The sequence below is a fragment of the Eleutherodactylus coqui genome, chromosome 7, assembly GCF_035609145.1.
Source record: "Eleutherodactylus coqui strain aEleCoq1 chromosome 7, aEleCoq1.hap1, whole genome shotgun sequence".
NCBI classification, from domain to species: Eukaryota; Metazoa; Chordata; class Amphibia; order Anura; family Eleutherodactylidae; genus Eleutherodactylus; species Eleutherodactylus coqui.
The window spans coordinates 180,129,039-180,152,038 of NC_089843.1; the positions used below are offsets into that span (position 1 = coordinate 180,129,039).

The following is a 23,000-nucleotide window of genomic DNA, read 5'->3' on the forward strand; positions in this document are numbered from 1 at the left end:
ATGTACGTATATAAACCTATAGATATTTGAATCACATTTTCAGTAATTTTACTTTTGTCAACTAAGGTTAATGTAGTGACCACCCTTCACTACTCCAAAACGTTTAAGGCTGTTACATTATGGGGTTTTCAAATGTGACCGCAAAGCCTTGAATTCAGCAAATAGATTGGGGTATACACGACATGCTTCTACAAGGTGTAGTTGGTTAATACGTCTGCAGTCCTGTTACTTGCTTTCATTTTTTTACCAAAGAAATTTCATAGGAACCAAAGATTGCAAAAATGTTTGTGTGAGTGAGAACTATCTCTGGCAGAACATGAGCCCCCAGAAGTGTCTGCCGCAGAAGCACTTGCGTCTCTGCACATGTGCACTTAGTGTTTCCAGCAAAAATGTTACTGTGACTGAGCAATCAGCGCTGCCCTGAGTAACTACTTTGTGTCGAGTGTACAGGAGTCCACTGGTCACATTAACGTGGCTCGACCGGGAACTTGGAGCACAACCAGTTTTCTCCAAGGAAGACACGAGATTTGCTGGCAAATCTTTAAAATTGTGGCGAGTGTCTTGCGGAATGATTGATTTTGCTCGATCTAATGCTTTGACATAACTATTGCAACTCAATAATATATATTCAGTCACAATCCGTGTGCAAACACTAGATTAAGCAAAATTGATATAGATTTTACTTTCTCTTCGGTTGTATTAGTGTGTGTGTGTGTGTGTGTGTGTGTGTGTGTGTGTGTATTTATATATATTTTTTAAATTTCTCATTGTTGATAGAATACTGCAGAAAAAGTATCACCTTATCAGAAAATATATATATATAAATCTACCTTATTTTCTGGTCTAAGATGACCTTTTAACCCCGAAAAATCTGCTCTGCAGTCGGGGGTCGTCTTGTCTTGTACGCCGGGTATACACTGTCCGGAAAAAAAAAAAAAATCAATACTCCCCACCTGCAGCGCTGCTGCAGGCTGTCGCTCCCCCGTGCACGCTGGCAAGCATTGCTTTCTGCAAGCAGGGCTTGAATGCCCCGCCTCCAGAAAGCTAATGCTCTGATTGGCTAACTTAGTCTGGCGTTAGCCAATCAGAGCATTAGCATTCTGGAGGTGGGGCATTCAAGCCCCGCTTGCAGAAAGCAATGCTCTGCCAGCGTGCACGAGGGAGCAACAGCCTGCAGCAGCGCCGCCGAAGGTGATTTTTTTCCCACACTGTATTCCCGGCATATAAGACGAAAAGTCGGGGGTCGTCTTATACGGTGTATTTTTTTTACCAGGACATTATGCATGAAACCAGCATTGTTAGGGCGCTTTCACACTGCGTTTTTTGTGAGCCAAAACCTGGAGTGGAGAGAAAGTATGATGGAAAGATTTGCATGTCTCTCATATTTTGGAGCCACTCCTGGTTTTGGCTCACAAAAAAACTGAACATAAAAACTGTGGTGTGAAAGGGCCCTTAGATTTACTCATCTGTGAAATTGTTCCTATTTAGGTAGTTGAGCTGCTGTTGGCTCGTGGAGCAAATAAAGAACATAGAAATGTTTCAGACTATACCCCTCTAAGCCTGGCTGCTTCCGGCGGTTATGTTAACATCATCAAAATCCTGTTGAATGCTGGTGCTGAAATCAACTCCAGGTATGTGCTTGTATTTATTTTATTTTTTTTTGTCCACATTTAGTGACATTGAAATTTGATGTTTGGGGGATTATCAGGTTTTTGTTAAATTAAAAAAAAAAAAACAAAAAAAAACAACAAAACTTTATCCTGGCAGTGCAGGTCCTGGGTCTGTCTGATGGCATGCAGCCAATAGTGACTCCTCATACTACTGGTGGCCACAATGGCCGTTTGCTGTACTCCTAGCATAATATCTTCAATCACTGAGATATATATACCAGTGTTATGGGCACATGATCGCTGAGGTCACTGGAGGACCATGGTTGCTCGGAGCTGGATTCCCTGGGCAGAGAATAGGGGGAAGGAGTGTTTTTAATAAAGCCCGTTTGCAGCTTTTTTTTCATTAAGAATATTTTTTTTACACCTGGACGGCCCCTTTATCAAATTGAATTTATTCGGATTGGTGCAAAACTGACAATGGTGTGTTTTGACAGATCTGAATAAATGTATTGAAATTTAAAGCGTTTCCATGTACCCGTTGCCAAAGGGCTTTTTTTAGTGTACGAAGAAACCTGTGCTGATCCTATGGATGGCAATGAATGTTCTCTAGTGGTTGAGTCTGGAATGGTTTTCATCTTGTGAATGCCATAAAAGCTCTCTTGTAGATTTATGATTGGTGTGTGTCCTGCCCCAAGTTTAGTTTTTGCTGCTTTTTAGGTTTATTACAGAGTCCTTTAATTTTGCTGCAGTTTTGTTTGTATTAATGTTTATTTTCCCAGTGCAGAGGCGGAAATGGGTCTAATCCAATTTATTGTAAAGGGCTCACATACAATATATTCCTTTCTCCTCCATTTTACACTATTTATCAGGATGCGCATGGTGTCATTCATACTTGACTGCAAAGAAATTGCACATTTGTAGGAAGATGATCTGCTATTCAAGTTTAATCCCAAAATAAACTCGGCCACGTGATATGTTTCTTTTCCAGAACTGGTAGCAAGTTGGGAATATCTCCCTTGATGTTGGCCGCCATGAACGGGCACACTGCTGCGGTTAAGTTGCTCTTGGATATGGGTTCAGACATCAACGCACAGATAGAAACAAATCGAAATACAGCACTTACTTTGGCCTGCTTCCAAGGAAGAACTGAAGTGGTTAGCTTGTTGCTTGACAGGAAAGCTAACGTAGAGCATCGAGCAAAGGTGAGCGGCAGAAAAGGAGTAATTACTGTGCATTTATCTAATGCAGGTTGCAAAAGGAGTGGCGTTTGTAGGTTTCGTTTATGTGGAACCAACTGTGCCAATTGCTTTTTTCCTTCATTTTCCTTCATTTGAGAAAATGTTTAGAATTCTTTTATACAAGCAAACATTGTCAGACGTTATAGGAATGCATAAATAGTGAGATTTTTTTGGCCCCCCGCACACAGGCGGAAATCCTGCTGCGGGATTTTTTGCAGAATTTCTGCCCATTCCTGCTGCCATAGGATTGCATTAGATAGCGCAATAGGCAGACGGCCGTGATTTGTCCGTATAAAATCACACGCGGAAAACAAATCGCGGCATGTTCTATTTCTGTGCAGGCCTCGCAGAGACCCGCATAGAAATGTCAGTGGTGACGGGTCCGCTCCTCTCAGCGCATGGGCCGGCAGCCGGCACACAGCTCAGAGAGGGGGAGCCGGGCGTGGGTAAGCCGCAGGGCTGTGCAGGGGCATGGGTCCGCATCCCACTGAAAGAATTCTCGCAGCGGGATCCGACTCGGCTGTCTGTAGGTGGTCTTTGTATTTAAATTATTGCAAATTGCGTTCTCCTCTGTTAAAAATACTCTTCAAAAGTGCTGTATTTGTACTTTCCTGAAAAATATGTAGTGCATCCTCTTACATCGATGTTTCTTGGGATATGCAAGTTGAAGTAGAGATCACGGGCTGACGTCTTTTGGATGACTTGTGAGCAATCACAGTGAAGAACTACATCGTCAGCATCCCCCAGGCTGTAATGACTGCTTACTGGGAACAGTAGATCATATATTTAACTGCACAGCAAATTTTAGCTATAGAAGTGCATTTTGCCACTTAGCCAGCTGTTGTACTTTGGCTTTATTTCCTTGTAGTGACACCCTGTCTAATAACGTTAGTTCCACAGTGCTGACTGTAAAGCAGCATGTCCTTGACAAGTATTTTCTCAAATGACGTGCTGCTTCCGTCCTGTGCCAGATTAGTGTGTTAAAGTCAGATGGGAAAAGCAGCTCAGCAATACTTATACTGTGCCCTTCCTTGTCTAATATGACTACTGGGACTACGTAAAAATAGGGGTAAAACCCCCAGCAACGTCTACCATCTTTTTCCCCCCTGGAAACCATTGTCCCTAACTTTTGACAAAAGTAGTGCTTGACTGATCTTGGTACTATTCCACATCCTATGAGTAATTGGTCCATAAACGTGATGATGGCCATTCATGTTTTATCAGGAGTCAGCTGATGTGCATATTTATTTTATCTACTTTCTATGGATAATGCAGAATGTTTGTTTTAATAGTATAGATGAGGGCAACTTGACTATTAGTCTTCACAAATGTCTTAAATAGAACTATGATAAAGCATTGAACAATAATCTCTCAGGAACGGATTCTGGTAGTGATTGATAACTATGAAATATCTAAGTGACTGACTTGTCTGCTGCCATCTTTCTCTTACAGACCGGCCTAACACCATTAATGGAAGCCGCATCTGGTGGTTATGCAGAAGTAGGACGGGTTCTTCTTGACAAAGGTGCAGATGTTAATGCTCCCCCTGTACCATCTTCAAGGGATACAGCTTTAACCATTGCTGCAGACAAGGGCCATTACAAGTTTTGTGAGCTGCTTATTAGCAGGTACATCCAGAAACCTTTTTTTCTCACTGTATTCATTTAGTATTCTCAAGTCGTTTGTGCAGTATTTAGATAAAGTTTTATAAAAGATAAGATATTAGACATTTAATAATTAGAGACCTTGTGTGTGTTCAGACGTATTACCTGACCATCCTTGTTCTTTCTGCTGTCCTTTACGTTAAGGGACTCTTGCTTGAAGAAGGATCTAGTATGTAAGGCAGTATTTGTTGAACAGCTTACTTTTTCCAGGGGAGCTCACATTGATGTGCGGAACAAGAAGGGGAATACTCCACTTTGGCTAGCGGCAAATGGCGGTCACTTGGATGTTGTACAGCTGCTTGTTCAAGCGGGAGCAGATGTTGATGCAGCAGATAATAGAAAAATAACCCCACTAATGGCAGCTTTTAGAAAGGTAATTTTTTTTTCTTTTAAACCAGTGATTTTATTTTAAAGGCGGTTTATCACTACAATGAATATTCTGCCGGCATCTGGGTCCAATTGACAATTAGAGAGGGTACTCTTCACTTCTCTGCACCCACCCCCCTGGACTCAGCTCAGTGGCTTCTGCTGCACTGGCTTCATGGTCTACGGCCCGGCGGAAGTCAGGTGACGGCTGCAGCAGATTAGAGGCCGCAGCGTCACAGTCCCAAACTCGTGGAATCGTGGTGCTCAGGATGTAAATGCTTATGTCGGAAGTTCGGGTGGTGACCCTATGGGCTGTAAACGAGTTTCACCGGGTTGTACAGCAGAAAGCCACAAACGGAGGCTGTGTCCAAGAAGGGGGCCAAGGAGTGGAGCATGGTTGGTTTTTGTTTCTCTCCCCCATTTCCTGTTGGGACAGCTGCTGGCAGAATTTTCATTGTAGTGTTAAAACCCTTTTTCAAGTGTTGACTTTTCCCTACTGATACTCATGTATGTTTTATACAATTCAGCATTATAGTGTGGTTCTGTTTTCAATTTCAGGGTCATGTTAAAGTGGTGCGTTACCTTGTGAAAGAAGTAAACCAGTTCCCATCAGATTCTGAGTGCATGAGATACATTGCAACCATTACAGATAAGGTAAAGTAGTCTTAGCATATGTAGTATAAACCCATACGTATTCTTATGCCATACCGAAATGTACTTCTTTTTAGTTGAATGTGGCAACTTCTATTAACACCTTAATCTTTCTTGTAACACATTCATATCTGATATTGACTTGAAGTGTATGTAAAGGTTATAACAATGCTGTTGAATTCTACTAGCTACAACCTTACCAGCTATGGAGATGTACACCAGTTATTCTAGACGGACTTGCCTAAGGCCTCCTGTCCACGGGCGAATTTACACTGGCCGCGTGGAACGCAGTGAATGCTTTCCATAGACTTACTATGGACAGCGCAGCCCCCCTGTCCACAAGTGGAGAATCATAGTGATTTTCCGCTCACGGGATTTAAATCGCAGCATGCTGTTAATTGTCGCGATTCTCCGTGGTTAGCCTATCTGTCAGATAGGCTCAGCGCAGAGAGCCATCAGCTCTCCCCCGCGGTGATCTGCCGCGGTGTATCGCTACGCCTGTGAACAGGAGCCCTTAACCTCCCAAGAAGACAAAGTGTAAGCACTCAATGTGCGTTAGTTGTATTTGAGGTTAAATTTTAGGTCCACAAACTTCATCTAACTAGTGACATTACAAGTGTTCTGCTGTTTCAAGAAAATGTCAGTTGTCAGGCACCACATGGAATACTGTGTACAGTTCTGGACACCAGTGCTCAGAAAAGATGTTGCGGCGCTTGATGGGATTCAAAAAAGGGAGACCAAGTTAATAAATGGAATGAGAGGACTGGAATACCCAGAGAGGCTATCAAAATTGGGATTATTTACCCTGTAAAAAAAGACTGCTAAGAGGCGATCAAATAACTATGTATAAATACATGAGGGGACAATACAAAGATCTCTACCACGATCTGTTTATACCCAGGACTGCAACGGTAACACGAGGGCATCCGCTACGTCTAGAAGAAAGCAGGTTTCATCATCAACATAGAAAGGGGTTCTTTACTGTAAAAGCAGTGAGACTGTGGAACTCTCTGCCTGAGGACATGATAATGGCAAAATCCATAGTGGAGTTTAAGAGGGAACTAGATGTCTTTCTAGAGCGGAAGGAAATTCCAGGATATAAACATTAGGTGACCAGCGGGGTTGATGATTTCAGATGTTGATCCAGGGATTACTCTGGCTTCCATTATGGAGTCAGGGAGGAATTGCCTTCCTCTGGACCAACAAGGAAGGGGTTGAAACAGGCTGAACTGGATGGACATTGTCTTCATTCAGCCTAACCTACTACGTTAGTATTGCCCAGAGCTACAAATTTTTATTTATTTTTTTTATTCATAATGCTGTTTTGGAAAATTCAATCTGATTGCTTGGGAATTTACATTTTTAGAGCAGTGTTTGTTTCATAAGATGCTATTGTGTTTCTTGATGGCCAATCAGTCTTGCATATAATGTGATTTTAGGAGATGTTAAAGAAGTGCCACCTTTGTATGGAATCCATTGTACAAGCCAAAGACAGGCAAGCTGCTGAAGCCAATAAGAATGCAAGTATCCTCTTGGAGGAGCTGGATCTAGAGAAGGTAACCTTTTATGCTATAAATTAGCAGGTACAAGAACCTTGAAGCTTAAAACATTTCATTTAAAATGCTAATCAAATAAAAACAACTGTTCACTCAATTTGATCAATGAGTGACTGGGTGCAGAGACCCCCACTGATTGATCTAATAAAGGGGCAGCTGAACACTGTGCCCTTTGTTGCTGCTCGGCTTTCCTCCCTGAGAGCCAAACGAGTTCCCATATTTTGTATGGATCCATCAACCACTCCCTTCACGCTGAGCAGATCCGTGTGGAGCTGATGGGGGAATGATTGGCAATAGAGCTCAGTTTAGCACCTTTAGCAATAGTTGAGGTACAGGTGCCAAGACCCCCATCTATTATTCAAACTTCCACTATAACCTCAAATTGTGTGTGTGTTTTGGGGGGTTTCCAAATGAAGGGTGCTCTTTTGGAGCAATTTCACAAAGTGATTTGTGTTGAACTCTGCTTGAAAAATTGCCACAAGAAAAATCCAATCTTTACTAGCCAATGTGAGAAGTGGATTTAAAGCAGCTGGAAGTGAAAAGGAGTTTCTTCCTATATCTTGGCTTGGTTAAAATAAAGCATTTTTATGCAGTTTTTGCAGCAGTTTAATTACTTGTTAGCAGCTTAAATTGCTCCATCAAACACTGAGTTTTTTTTATTTGCCTTTCGGTCACTGCGCATCTTGCCAGATTGTCACATTCTGAACCTCTCCTATGTATATTGCAGTCATTTCCTTGTAGTGTAGTATCCTATCTGATTATTCATCAAGCACAGTCTTGATGATTTTAGATAATTTTTTTTTTTGTGCTGTGCTAGTAATCCCATGATGCATCAACACAGCATTACATGACCAGCTACAGTCTGTACTGTCCCTGTCTTCTGGGAGGACAATGTAGTTATTGCTCTCCTTTTATTATAACCGAAGCAATCCTCTAATAATCATCCGTAAGTGTGGTAGGAATTTGTTGGCCTACCCACCTGTGAAGAGCTCGTGTGGTACAGTCCATGTAATCTAATCAAGCAGGAATTCTGACAACACAGCATGGCTCTTGAGAGAACGGAGTCAAGTAACTCACGATGAGAACACATGACCCACCTGAGAAGGACTTGTATATACTGGGGGGCTAGTTAATGAATAGAAAAAAAAATCACGAGTGACCCTTTTAACCCCTTAATGACATGGCCTATTTTGAGCTTAACCCCTTAACGACGGCCCCATCGGGAAACTACGTCCTCAGAAAGTGGGCCTTAATCCTAGAGGACGTAGTTTTATGCATCCTCTTTGGATTGATGCCCACTGGCCTGAGGACGTGACAGCTCCATGCTGTCGGTGCCCGCAGGTAGCCGACAGCATGGAGCTGTCATCCCAGGATGCGGGCAGTCCCCCCCGGCATTGCGATCGGCGCTATAAAATGAATAGCGCCGATCGCAAAAAAGTAAAGAAAACAGTGTTAAAAAGTAGTAATTCAGCTGCTATGATGGATCGGATCCATCAGGGCAGCTGAAAATACTCACACGGCTTGTCGGCGGTGTCCCCCGGAGATCTGGTCCTCCCGGACCCGCCGGCGGCCTTCTGCGCATGCGCGCCTGACGATGACGTCACGCGCACGCGCAAGAGCCCGGGTGTCCCCGGCAAATTTAAAATCTCCTGGCTCCCGGCTCCTGAAGGTAGCCGGGAACCAGGAGGTGTTACCGGGGACCACTGTGAGCGGTCCCCGGGCCCGCGATCACCGCTATCCATTGCGATAGCGGTGATCGCGAAAAAGTTTAAAAAGTAAAACAAAAGTAAAGTTTCACCTCCCCTCATGGATCGGATCCATGAGGGGAGGTGAAGATACTCACCCCCGGTCCTCTGCGATGTCCCGATGTCCCGGGACCCGAAATCCCCGTCTGCGCATGCGCGCCCGATGATTGACATCGGGCGCGTGCACAGAGGGGCTCGAGCCCCGGGAAATTCAAAATTGCTCTGCTCCTGGCTGCCATGTGTAGCCAAGAGCAGAGGGATGTCACCAGGGACATGATCACTGTCATCCAATGGATGACAGTGATCATGTAAAGTAAAAAAAAAAGTGCAAAAAGTAAAAAAAAAAAAAAAAAAAAGGGGTAAAAGGTAAGAAAAAAAAAGTGCAAAAAGTAAAAAAAAAGTTTTTAAAAAGTTAAAAAAAGCTTGCGTTTCATCTCCCCCCACGGATCATATACGTGAGGGAGGATGAAATGACGTACCTAAGGCCTGCGGATTTATCCGTGGACCTCACCCCAGCTTCTGCGCACGCGCCCGTCGCCAATGTGGCAGGCGCATGCGCAAAAGCCGTGGTTTTTTAAAATCTCCCTGCTCCTGGCTACAAAACTTAGCCGAGAGCCTGGAGATTTCACGGAGGGCCGCGGTGAGCGGTTCCTGATCACGTATTCGCTGTTATCCAAAGAATAATGGCGATCACGTAAAAGTTAAAAAAAGGTGAAGCTTCATCTCCCCTCACTGATGCGATCGGTGAGAGGAGATAAAAATTTTTACCGGAGGTCTCCATATTTACACCCCGACGCAATCTTCTTCCGTGAACTTTCCCGTATTCTGCGCATGCGACCGCTGGCAAAACACCGGACACATGCGCAGGAGTCGGGGAGCCCAGGAAACTTAATATCTCCTTGCTCTCGGCGACCAACGGTCACCGAGAGCCTGGAGCAGTGACGGGTGGCCTCGTTGAGCGGTCCCCAGTCACGTGAAAAAATGGTAGCGATCTACCTTTGGCCGGTCTCACATGACCGGATAGGAATTACGGATTCCGCATGCGTTTGATTAGCGGTAATACGCAGATCAATCGCATTGGATTACACAATTCCGCTCACATTAGCGGGTTGGAATTGCGTAATCCACTCGCAGAAAAGAGAACGCAGCAGGTTCTATTTTACCGCGGATATCCGCAGCATAGACCCCATTGTGCTCCATGGTCGTGGATATACCCGCTGCCCATACGCAACTACGTTGTATACAGGCTGCGGGTACCTGCGTCATCGCTAAGCGACGGTGCGGGAAATACAAACAACAACAAAAAAAAGTGTACTGCGCATGACCGCCCGTGTAAGTACGCAGTTATGCGCAGTACATTACGCGGCCGTACGCAGGGTCACAGCCGGGCTCACAGCCGGGATCCGCTGCGGGCCTCCACAAGCGGATTCCCCATACGGCTGCCTGAGCCCGGCGTTATTCAGACCGCTACCTGTAATACGCAATTTACAAGAAGCCCCGGGAACGCCCGCCTTCATGCAGTTCCAGGAGCACCTTGTTGAGCGCCTTCTGTGTGAGACCGCCGCACCTCATCAAGCTTACGGAGACTCACAGAGCGCCACTTTTTACACCCCATCCCCGCCGCTGAGGTCAAAAAATGACTCCCAAAAAGCATGAGAGGAGGGGGGATACCCGGTTTTATTGCCCCATGTGCCCATCCCAACCAGCCTCCATAATTACCCGTCTTTGGAAATACTACACAGTTCACATTATTACCTTTATCTAAGATTTGGGGAACGCCGAAAAGGGCGTGGGGGGGGGGGGGGGATTTTAGGGAGTCAATTTTTATTCCGTACAAATGAGCAATGGGGCCTGGAATTTATTCAGTTATGCCCTGCAATCCAACTGGTGTTCCCTCCATTACAGGCCTTGCCATGTTTCCTGTAAGTAGATTAGGGCCACAATGGGTATGTTTTTGAACACGGGACAAACGGGGGTATCCATTTGGGGGTGAACGTCTTCATTCCTATGTAAACTGTACAAAAAAAAAAGTTTTTAAATTGACAAAATTGCCAAAAAAATGAAAATTGTAATTTTTTTCTTCTGCTTTGCTGAAATTTATTCAAATACTGTGTGGTCAAAATACGCAGTACACCCCTAGATGAATTCGTTAAGGGGTCTAGTTTTTAAAATGGGGATATTTGTGGGGGTCTTTATAGTTTTGGACGCTCAATGACTCTATAAGTGGGCAATGGGGCCTGGAATTTATTCCGTTGTACCCTAAAATCCAACGGGTGCTCCTTCCATTATAGGCCTAGCCATGCGTCCTTTAAGTAGATTAAGGCCACAAGGGGTATGGTTCTGAACACGGGACAAACAGGGGTATCCATTTTGGGGTGAAAGTCTTCATTCCTGTGTGTGCTGTACAAAAAAACCAGTTTTTAAATTGATACAACTGCCAAAAAAATGAAAATTGTATTTTTTTTCCTACTGCTTTGCTTAGATTTATTCAAAAATTGTAGGGTAAAAATACACAGTACACCCCTAGATTAATTCGTTAAGGGTCTAGTTTTCAAAATGGGATCATTTGTGGGGGTTCTCTGTCGTTTTGGCCGCTCAAGGGCTCTACAAGTGTGCAATGGGGTCTAAATCACCTTCATGCTAAATTTCTGTTCTGAAAGCCACCGACTACTCCTTTCATTTTGCGCCCCGTTGTGCATCCAGACAAAAGATTAGGGCCACAATGGGTATGTCTCTGAACACGGGACAAACAGGGGTATCCACTTTGGGGTGCAAGTCTTCATTCATGTGTGTGCTGTACCAAAAAAGCAGTTTTTAAAACGACAGAATTGCCAAAAAAATGAAAATCACAATTTTTTCCTTTTGCTTGGCTTGAATTCATTCAAAAACTGTGGGGTCAAAATGGTCAGTACACCCCTAGATAAATTCGTTAAGGGGTCTAGTTTTCAAAATGGGGTCACTTGTGGGGGTTCTCTTTGGTTTTGGCCACTCAAGAGCTCTACAATGTGCTATGGGGCCTAAAACGCCTTCAAGCAAAATTTATGTTCTGAAAGACACCGACTACTCCTTTCATTTTGGGCCCCATTGTGCATCCAGACATAAGATTAGGGCCACAATGGGTATGTTTCTGAACACGGGAGAAACGGGGGTATCCATTTTGGTGTGTAAATCCTCATTTTCATGGGCTCTATAGGAAAAAAATATGTCTTTAAAATGACATATTTGCAAAAATATGAAATTTTATTTTTTGTCCCCTAAATTGAACTAATTCCTGAAAAGAACTGGTGGGGTCAAAATACTCATGACACCCCTCAGTGAATACACTAAGGGGTGTAGTTTTTAAAATGGGGTCATTTGTGGGTGTATCTATTATTCTGACACTTATGAGCCTCTGCAAACTTGGCTTGGTGCAGGAAAACAAAGTGCTCCTCAAAATGCTGAAAAGTAATGTTAAATTTGTACGTCCTCTAAATGGTTAAAAAAAACACAAGTTTTTCAAGTGTGCATTCAGAATAAAGTAAACAGATGGAAATATATATCTTATCAAAAATTTGTACAGTGTTTGGACATATTTGAGATATTACGGTTGAAAATGTGAAAAAATGACAATTTTTTCAAAATTTTTCCAATATTGGTACTTTTAATAAATATACACAAATTATATCGGTCTCTTTTTACAATCTAAATGAAGTACAACATGTGGCGAAAAAACAATGTCAGAATCACTTGGATATGTAAAGCCTTTACGGAGTTATGCCACGTTGAACGACGCATGTCAGATTTCCAAAATTTGGCTCCGTCACTAAGGCGCAAACAGGCTTCGTCACTAAGGGGTTAAGGACCAAGCCTTATTTTTCAAATCTGACATCTGTCACTTTCTGTGCAAATAACTTTTGAATGCTTTTACTTATCAAGGTGATTCTGAGATTGTTTTTTCGTGACATATTGTACTTTGTTAGTGTAAAAATTTCATCAATAAATTTTGTCCTTATTAGGAAAAAAAATCCAAATTTACTGAAAATTTGGAAAAATTCACAATTTTCAAACTTTGAATTGTTTTCTTTGTAAGATAGAAAGTCAAACACCACAACATAGTTATTAATTAACATTTCCCATAGGCCTACTTTACACAGCAATCATTTTTTAAGTGTTATTTTACTTTTTGCAGACTCCACAAAGTATATAAATTTAGCAGTAATTTTTCACATTTACTAGCAAATTTCAAAATCTAAATTTTTTAAGGACCAATGCAGTTCAGACATAGTTTTACCGAGCCTGTATATCAGAATCCCCCATGAATTGCCCCATTTTAAAATCAGCACCCTTCAAAGTATTCAAAATGGCATTTAGAAAGTTTATTAACCCTTTAGATGTTTTACAGGAATTAAAGGAAAGTGCATCAAAAATTAGAACAGTTCCTTTTTTCTACTGATTTTCAATATAAAACCTTTTTTTTTTATATAAAACAGTAGGAGTTAGCAAAGAAACAAAACTTGGAATTTTTCACCAGTGGCAGAAGGAAAAACGTACCCCATGATGCGTTACCCAGTTGCTCTCGAACACGGAAATGCCCCATATGTGGACGTAGCCTGTTGTATGGGCACATGGCAGGACTCAGAAGGATAGGAGCGCTTCTTGGCTTTTTGAATGCAGGTTTTGCTGGAATAATTTTCAGACCCCATGTAGTGTTTACAGTGCCCCTGAGGTACCAGTGCATTTGAAACCCCCAACAACTGACCCCATTTTGGAAACTACACCCCTCAGGGAATTTTTTAAGGGGTGTAGTGAGCGGTTTGAACCCACAGGTATTTGAGGAATTTTTTTTAACAATTTGAGTTGAGAACGAAAAATTCACATTTTTCCAATAATGCTCAGTTTAGGCCCAGATTTTTATTTTTTACCAGGGGCAGAAGGAGAAAACATAGTCCATAATGCATTACCCAATTACTCTCGAGCACGGAAATGCCCCATATGTGGATGTAAACTGTTGTTTGGGCACATGGCAGGGCTCAGAAAGAAAGGAGCGCTTTTTTTGAATGCAGATTTTGCTGGAATAATTTTCAGACACCGTGTAGTGTTTGCAGTGCCCCTGAGGTACCAGTGCATTTGAAACCCCCAACAACTGACCCCATTTTGGAAACTACACCCCTCAGGGAATTTTTTAAGGGGTGTAGTGAGCGGTTTGAACCCACAGGTATTTGAGGAATTTTTTTTAACAATTTGAGTTGAGAACGAAAAATTCACATTTTTCCAATAATGCTCAGTTTAGGCCCAGATTTTTATTTTTTACCAGGGGCAGAAGGAGAAAACGTAACCCATGATGTTACCCAACAGGGAAATGCCCCATATGTGAATCTAAACTGTTTTTAGGGCGCAGGGCTCAGAAGGGAAGGACTTAGCATGTGGCTTTATGTACAAGCTGTGCGAAGTACATCAGGATAAAACGTCAGGGCAATAAAAAAATTAAAATTTCAGGGACGTGTGGTAGATCTTAAAACACTCATTTATACAGAGGCCGGGTTGTGTGGGGCACGTTTCACACTGGTATCTGGTGTCTTTTCTTATCCCCTGTTTGTAGCACACTCTGCACCTCTTTTGGGTCCTTCCCTTCGTCGCAGTGGAGGGAATTTCACTGAGAAAATGCTGCCCTGGTACAATTCTTGTGGCCTCGCTTCCAGAAGTACTGGGCCTCTCCCCCACCTCCTGGTCCCCAAATATTAGGTCCTTGATAACTTCCTCTTGAAATTCAAGGAATGTCCCCCTGTGGCCTGCACCTCGGAACAGCACGTAGGCATTATACAGTGCCATCTGTACGAGGTGCACGGCCAGTTTTTTGTACCACACCCGTGTTTTCCGCATGGCTCTATAGGGCTCCAGTACCTGGTCTGATAGATCGACCCCTCCCATGTACTTATTATAGTCGAGGACGCAGTCTGGTTTGGGGGTCTCTGCACTGGTACCTCGTACTGGGCAGGGGGTACTGCTGTGGCCGTGTATTGTCGTCAACATAAGGACATCCCTCTTGTCCTTATATTTAACGCACAATATATTGTCGCTGCATTGGGCCCGGCTCTCACCCCTTCTGAGCAGTTGCCCAAGCAGCGTCTTAGGGAGGCTTTTTTGATTTTTCCGAACTGTGCCACATGCCACTGTTCCTCTGGAAGCGAGGCACTGAAACAGGGGGACACTGGTATAAAAGTTATCCAGGTACAGATGGTAACCCTGGTCTAATAGTGGGTGCACCAGTTCCCACACTATTTTCCCTGTTACTCCCAGCACGGGGGGGCATTCTGGGGGCTCAATTTTAGTGTCCTTCCCCTCGTAAATGCGGAACTTGTGGGTGTACCCTGATGTACTTTCGCACAGCTTGTACAACTTCACACCATACCGTGCCCGCTTACTGGGCAGGTACTGGCGGAATTTTAGCCTCCCCTTGAAGTGTACCAGGGACTCGTCTACTGCAATGTTTATTTGTGGGGCATACGCCTGGGCAAACTTGGCGTTAAAATGGTCTATTACGGGCCTGATCTTATACAACCGATCGTAATTGGGGTGATCGCTGGGGGGGCACAGCTGGTTGTCATTGTAGTGCAGAAATTTTAAAATACACTCAAAGCGCGTCCTCGACATCGCCATGCGGAACATTGGGGTGTGGTACAAAATATCGGTAGACCAGTACGCCCTGATTGTTGGCTTCTTTATTAGCCCCATGGTTAGTATAAGCCCCCCAATTTTTTTTATCTCTGGTGCATCCACAGGGGTCCACTTATCGGGTCTGGCATAGCTGGAGGTGGGATTTTCTTCTATAAAATTCTGGGCGTACAAATTCGTCTGGGTAACAATATGGGCAATGAACTCTTCAAAAAAAAAAAACTTGAAGAAGTCCTTCCCTCTGAGCCCTTCCGTGTCAAATTGAATCCCTGGGTTCCCAATAAAATCAGGGATCTGGGGTCTGTAATCTTCCGGGGTACTCCAGTGAGCATCTGATGCATTGGGGTCAGTGGCGGTCCTTGGACGCCTTCTCGGGGGTGCAGGGAGCTCAGACTCGCTGGATGAGGATGAGGATGAGGAGTCGGAGAATGCCAAAAAAATGGGGTCGTCATCACCACTACCTGAGTCCGAGTCTGATGCAATGATTGCATACAGTTCCTCTGAAGTGTACCTCCTGCGGGCCATATTTATATAAAATGGGGCACACGGGGAAAAAGTTTTATTAGATGGGACACTGCGGGATGGGGTGACCACGGGACGGGGGTCGGAAAGAACGCGGAAACTTATGTGGTGTATTCACGTAAGTGGGGGTTTTTTTTCTTTTTTTTTTTTTTACACAGACGAATACACTGACACAACACGGACTAACGACACACTACACACTAGACGGACTAACGACACGCTACACTAACTAATGACGGGTGACGGGACAGGTAACGAAATGGAAACAGGAACTTTTTTTTTTTTTTTTTTTTTTACACAGACGAATACACTGACAGTACACGGACTAACTAAACGCTACACTAACTAATAACGGGTGACGGGACAGGTAACGAAATGGGAACAACAGGAACTTTTTTTTTTTTTTACACCAAGGGATACACTGACTACACGCTGCACTACACTGCTGATCGCACGCTACAGCTCACTCACTACACTTCTGATCACACACTACAGATCCCTCACTCACTGCACTTCTGATCACTCACTCCACTCTGCTACACTACACTGCCTGATCAATCACTCCCTACACTCACTACACTACACTGCCTGATCAATCACTCACTACACTACACTGCCTGATCAATCACTCACTACACTCACTACACTACACCACACTGATCACTAACACTCACTCCACTACACCACACTGATGACTAACTCCTCTCCACTACACTGATGACTAACTCCTCTCCACTACACTGATGACTAACTCCTCTCCACTACACTGATGACTAACTCCTCTCCACTACACTGATGACTAACTCCTCTCCACTACACTGATGACTAACTCCTCTCCACTACACTGATGACTAACTCCTCTCCACTACACTGATGACTAACTCCTCTCCACTACACTGATGACTAACTCCTCTCCACTACACTGATGACTAACTCCTCTCCACTACACTGATGACTAACTCCTCTCCACTACACTGATGACTAACTCCTCTCCACTACACTGATGACTAACTCCTCTCCACTACACTGATGACTAACTCCTCTCCACTACACTGATGACTAACTCCTCTCCACTACACTGATGACTAACTCCTCTCCACTACACTGATGACTAACTCCTCTCCACTACACTGATGACTAACTCCTCTCCACTACACTGATGACTAACTCCTCTCCACTACACTGATGACTAACTCCTCTCCACTACACTGATGACTAACTCCTCTCCACTACACTGATGACTAACTCCTCTCCACTACACTGATGACTAACTCCTCTCCACTACACTGATGACTAACTCCTCTCCACTACACTGATGACTAACTCCTCTCCACTACACTGATGACTAACTCCTCTCCACTACACTGATGACTAACTCCTCTCCACTACACTGATGACTAACTCCTCTCCACTACACTGATGACTAACTCCTCTCCACTACACTGATGACTAACTCCTCTCCACTACACTGATGACTAACTCCTCTCCACTACACTGATGACTAACTCCTCTCCACTACACTGATGACTAACTCCTCTCCACTACACTGATGACTAACTCCTCTCCACTACACTGATGACTAACTCCTCTCCACTACACTGATGACTAACTCCTCTCCACTACACTGATGACTAACTCCTCTCCACTACACTGATGACTAACTCCTCTCCACTACACTGATGACTAACTCCTCTCCACTACACTGATCACTAACTCCTCTCCACTACACTACACTACACTGATCACGCACTCCCTGCCTAATCTACACAGTAATCGCTCTTTTTTATCAAAAATACCACAGTAGGTGCTCTATCTACAAGCACCGGAAACACACTGCGGTGCTTGCACATGGAGCCCCTACTGTAAACAGCGCGAAGTCCGCTGCTGCGCTGTGATTGGTCAGGGAGTTTTTCCCTGACCAATCACAGCGATCGTGGGGGAGGGACCGCTCTGATTGGTACCCAGCCCGGACGCAGCACTTGTCTGCTGACTATGTCAGCAGACATCACTGCTGTGTCGCCGCGATTGTCACCGCGGCGACACTTTAATGACATGACGTACCAGGTACGTCATGTTGCGGGAAGTATCCCGCTACCATGACGTACCAGGTACGTCCAGGAGCGGGAAGGGGTTAAAGTAATAGGCCAATGTAAATGCTTGAATTCTTTAAAAAATAAAAACAAATGTATTCCTTTTGCTGAAAATATTTGGGTGTACACCTGCTAGGACATTTATTTACTCACTGTTTTTGATTAACATTTAGCTAAGAGAGGAAAGCAGAAGGTTGGCTTTAGCAGCAAAGCGAGAGAAACGCAAGGAGAAGAGGAGGAAGAAGAAAGAGGAGCAGAGAAGGAAACTAGAGGAAATTGAGGCTAAAAATAAAGAGAACTCTGAGCTCCAAGCTGCTCTTGAAAAAGAAAAGCAAAAGGTCGAAGGTAATTTAAGATCATTTTCACCAAAAATAAACAAGTACACATTTATAATTATGGGGCAGGTTTTTCAGTCAGTTACATTTAAGCAAATGGAAAAGCCTGGATTTTATGAGGAGCCAGCACTGTAGCGAGAACCAGCTTCAGCAACTTCTGCATTATTGTCATTAGTCTAACACTGACCTATACTCCTGTACCCTCACTAGTTAGGTCCTCGTCTTCAATTAGTGTTGGAGATCTGTTGGTATTTGACTTCATGCCAAATTTGTATTTTTGCACATATCCCACAACAGTTGTTAAGCACATTTTTATCATAAATGTATTTTATACTCGGGTTACTAGCCAAACTTTAAGGATTAATATTGATTTTGACTTTTTTCAAAAGATGAGCCACAAGTGTTACTGGAACCACCTAGTGCGACGACCACCACCACTATTGGGATTTCTGCTACATGGACCACACTGGCTGGCTCACATGGAAAAAGAAATAACACTATAACCACAAGCAGTACGAAAAGAAAAAGCAGAAAGAATAAAATTGCTGAAAATGTGCAGATAATCTTTGAGGACCAGCTCCCCATATCATATGGACAACAGGAAAAGTTAAATGGAGAGTCCAAAAGTAGTAGCACCTCTGAAAGTGGAGACAGTGACAACATGAGGATCTCAAGCTGCAGTGATGAAAGCAGTAACAGCAGCAATAAGAGTGACAATCATTCTTCTACCATTGATGGCAGTATGCAGAGCAAAAAGAAACCGTCTGTTCTAGTCTCCTCCCCAAAGGAAGAAAGAAAATTACCTTCTAAAACTTCAGTAAAGTGAGTGAAGCATATGTTTTTTGGTTGAAAGCTAAATTTATTACTTAACAAGGGCATTAAGCCCTTACACACACTGCACTTATTTTCACAGAATAGTTAGTAGGAATGTTGCTTCATAGGGCTCTAGTTTCCTGTCTGAGTAACTCGTTACCCTTTTCTGCTGCTCCCCAGCTTCAAACAAATGCCGCACTCTGAATATTGCAAGCACAACTATGATCTTTAGAGAGCCAAGACTCTGGACTTCACACAGTTCTGAGTTCTAGCCCTTTTAAATTCCAGTTATAGGCATTTTAAAGTTTATAAAGTATTCCATGCTTTTGTGGCAGTGGAAAGATTAAAGCTCATGTCATGTTTTCAAGCATTGCAAGTTAACACAAGGAAAAAAATTTTTTTTTTTTTTTTTTTAAGGTTATCAGAATCTATAATTGAAACAAGCAATTCATTGTCCACAAGCAGTAAGACAGGTCCTTCTCCACTCTCATCTCCTAATGGAAAATTGACCATTGCCAGTCCTAAAAGAGGACAGAAGAGGGAAGAAGGTTGGAAAGAAGTGGTCAGAAGGTAAGTTTCAATGATAGTTGAACCACACACTTTATAACTCCTATGTTTAGTCACGATTTTATGGTCTAAAGCCTTTTTAATTTGGCTAATGTTATAATTTGCAGGCCCGGGTTTCAAACTGTTTTCTTTCTTTATAAACCATCTGTATGGCCGTTTTCACACAGCACTATTTTGGTATTTTGCATTAGCGTTTCTAAGCCAAAACCAGGAATGGAACAGGCAAAAAATCATGGAAAGATCTGCACCTTTTTGTTTTGGAATCAATACTAGCTTTGGCCTACAAATACTGACCAGAATACTGCCAGGTGAATGTGGCCTTTATTGTAGTGAAGTGGTATACACCTATGGGATTGGTCATATAAGACCAAGCTTTAGTAGTAGTGATATAAAGGGTTACCTAGCATTGTTTATACCCATAATATAGAATTGTAATATATTCACTCAGAATAGAGAACCAGGAATGTAGACTTTTTTTTTTCCTAAGAATATTAATTTGGCTCCAGCAAAGAATTTCCAAAGGGGGAGCTTGGAGGATGGCATGTTGGTTGTATACAGTATACATATAATATCATTTTTCTGATTTTAAATGAATTTCTCCAGCTCCTCACTATATGAGACTTGTAGCTGAAGGGGTATTCTCATCTCATCTCATCTCAGCCAAACATGGATGCGATTAAATATGCCTTGTGTGATTCCATAGTAGGGAAAGTTGTGGAAACAGTGTAACACAGCGAGCTACATGGTTTCTATAACTTGAGAGCTGCAGCGACAGTGTAGCGGAGTGTGCTACACTTTTTTGTAACTCATTTATTTCTATGGGAGTTACAGAAACAGTCAACCTTTTCTGTTACCTTTAAGGGACTTTACCAGAACAACAAGTTATCCCCCTATCCACATTTCAATGTAAGTGACAGAAATATCCAAGCGGCACCCACTCGGGTATCTCGACAGTACCATTGAAAGCGAATGGATCGTACATGCCCAGCCAGCGCTTCATTCAGAGTGACATGGCTGCGGGAATGGGAGATCGGGACATGGGACTTTGTTCTCCGAATTGGCAGGGGTCCCGGCAATTAGTAGGAACTTGTTCTGGTAAAGCACCTTCAATTTGTGGACATTACATTCAGCAAGGAGGAGTAGTGGTCAGAACTTGGGATGCCTACCTCAGGGAAACACACCTATAAAACTTATGGTATTTCCTGTGACTGTCATAAGTTAAAAGAAAATACTTTACAGCAGAGACTTTTTTTTTTGTTGTAAAAAATAGTTTCTTAAAAGATCTTGACTACAGATAATGTTGTTTATGAACATGAGTTTAGTGTAAAAGTAATTGGTTCTTTGTTGCCACCAGGTCAAAGAAAGTATCTGTACCATCAACAGTCATTTCACGAGTCATTGGCAGGGGCGGCTGTAACATCAATGCTATTAGAGAGTTCACAGGAGCCCACATTGATATAGATAAACAGAAGGACAAAACTGGAGATCGAATCATAACAATCAGGTAAATGCGTTTTGTAAGAATAATCATAAGAAATGGGGTAGAAGATATAGGATAACCACTTTAAACGTGTTGCCTGAACTTGGTGTTTTCCTGGCTTTGAGTTATAAAATACAATGGGTCTTTGAATAAAATCTGGTTTAGAAAAGTGTTGCAAGTAGTAGCAACCAATCCTGCTATTACTACAAGCAAAAGAAATCTTTTCTAAGAATAAGTTTTATGCATGAGTCCCTTCGTGTCTAGGCCTGCGTCTTTGGACCTTATTTCTAGGTCAGTTAGAGTAAGGATCACTGTACCTTTAAAATATTCTTAAAAGGGGGGTTGTCGCTAACATGATTCCTTTAAAAACCCTGTTCCTCCTTTCAGTGCCCATGGCAAATGGTTAAATTTGCTAAGAAATCCACAGTTGGTCAAAAAGAAATTACTATGTGGCAGCTATTCAGATGAATGGCCATCCATGTGATACACGGTCTGCTCGAGTCCATGAGTATAAAGGCTGGCTTTCCTTTCTGGCACAAAGAGGGTCCTGAGTGGGGAATACACCCCAATGGGGATTACGGACAAGGATTCTATTCATGAGACTACTTCTAAATGCTTTGGATATCTCTGATTTGTCAACCTTTTTAATACAGTGTTCACAATGGGAAAAGTAGCTTCCCTCTGATTTGGCACTACACTCTTATGAAAGCTGTCTGAAGAGCTGCAGGCAGTATCAGACAGCATGTAAGGTGGATGGGGACCACTTACAACATCTGTTGTAACATGTGGGTAAATCAATGAAGCTTTGCAAAAATAACAATCCACTTGCTCAGTCTTAATGTCAGAGGCAGGCTACTTTTCCATGGCCCACCCTGTTCTAGTTTAGCTTTGTAAGATTTAGATTCACTTTTTCTGTCTGCCTTAAACAAAAAAGGTTCTGGTATTTAGTCTTCCATTTGATTTTTTTTTTCTGTTGCTTAGTAATAACTCCTGTTGCCTAGTAAGCATTGAGTAGATTTATGTAGAATTTTAAATTAAAATTTCTGCTTTGGACTAAAACATTAACATAAACACATTATTTTCACAATAGACTACTTTATTTGTCTTTGTTCTAAGTTTGGGTACTTTTAGAAGGGATGACTTAATCATCCGACAGCCACCGCATAGACTTTTTGTGCTTGCATACTGGAGTGATAGACGGTGAATGGAGGTGGAGCGCGCCAGAGATCTCTGCTAACCGTCTGCCTCCATTCACTGTGAACGGACAGTCATTCAGAGATGAACGCCTGTTTATATTAAGTGAGATGAGCTAAAACAAAGCTCACAACGAGCAATTTTCCACTTGGTACCGTGTCGGGTCCCTCGGTTACACAAAACATGATCACTGAAAATTGCTGATTTTGTTTTTTCCCGGACCATAATTGGCACGTGTAAAAGTAAGCTTGGTGTTTTCAGTGTGTCTCAACCCATTCCTGATGCCAGTCTGTAGATAATAAAGCCTAGCATTTGATGGTTTGTGCAGCTAGGGTGTATATCTGCAGTACAAACTTTAACAGCAGATCACACTTTGGGGCACTCGTTAAATAGATCGAGCTGACATTGATAGTCCTGGCCTGCGGAGGTGACAGCGAGCTGATAAAAATGAGCGCTCTCTCTCAAAAATACAAAATGCTAAAGACAGCACTGAAAGTTAAGTTTTGCATTTAGCATTG

General features: G+C 42.9%; 1 protein-coding gene across 6 annotated transcripts in view; it reads left to right on the plus strand.

Annotated features, from left to right (window-relative positions):
* Positions 1 to 23,000, plus strand: part of ANKRD17 (ankyrin repeat domain 17) — a 118,905-nt gene that overhangs the window by 80,331 nt on the left and 15,574 nt on the right. For all 6 annotated transcript variants that reach the window (XM_066574051.1, XM_066574052.1, XM_066574053.1 and 3 more), the window contains 10 exons: positions 1,489 to 1,631; positions 2,599 to 2,812; positions 4,301 to 4,476; positions 4,723 to 4,885; positions 5,437 to 5,532; positions 6,969 to 7,085; positions 18,267 to 18,438; positions 18,818 to 19,250; positions 19,659 to 19,811; positions 21,163 to 21,312. In XM_066574051.1, the coding sequence (XP_066430148.1) occupies positions 1,489 to 1,631; positions 2,599 to 2,812; positions 4,301 to 4,476; positions 4,723 to 4,885; positions 5,437 to 5,532; positions 6,969 to 7,085; positions 18,267 to 18,438; positions 18,818 to 19,250; positions 19,659 to 19,811; positions 21,163 to 21,312 (1,817 nt within the window). The remainder of the gene's footprint in view (positions 1 to 1,488; positions 1,632 to 2,598; positions 2,813 to 4,300; positions 4,477 to 4,722; positions 4,886 to 5,436; positions 5,533 to 6,968; positions 7,086 to 18,266; positions 18,439 to 18,817; positions 19,251 to 19,658; positions 19,812 to 21,162; positions 21,313 to 23,000) is intronic.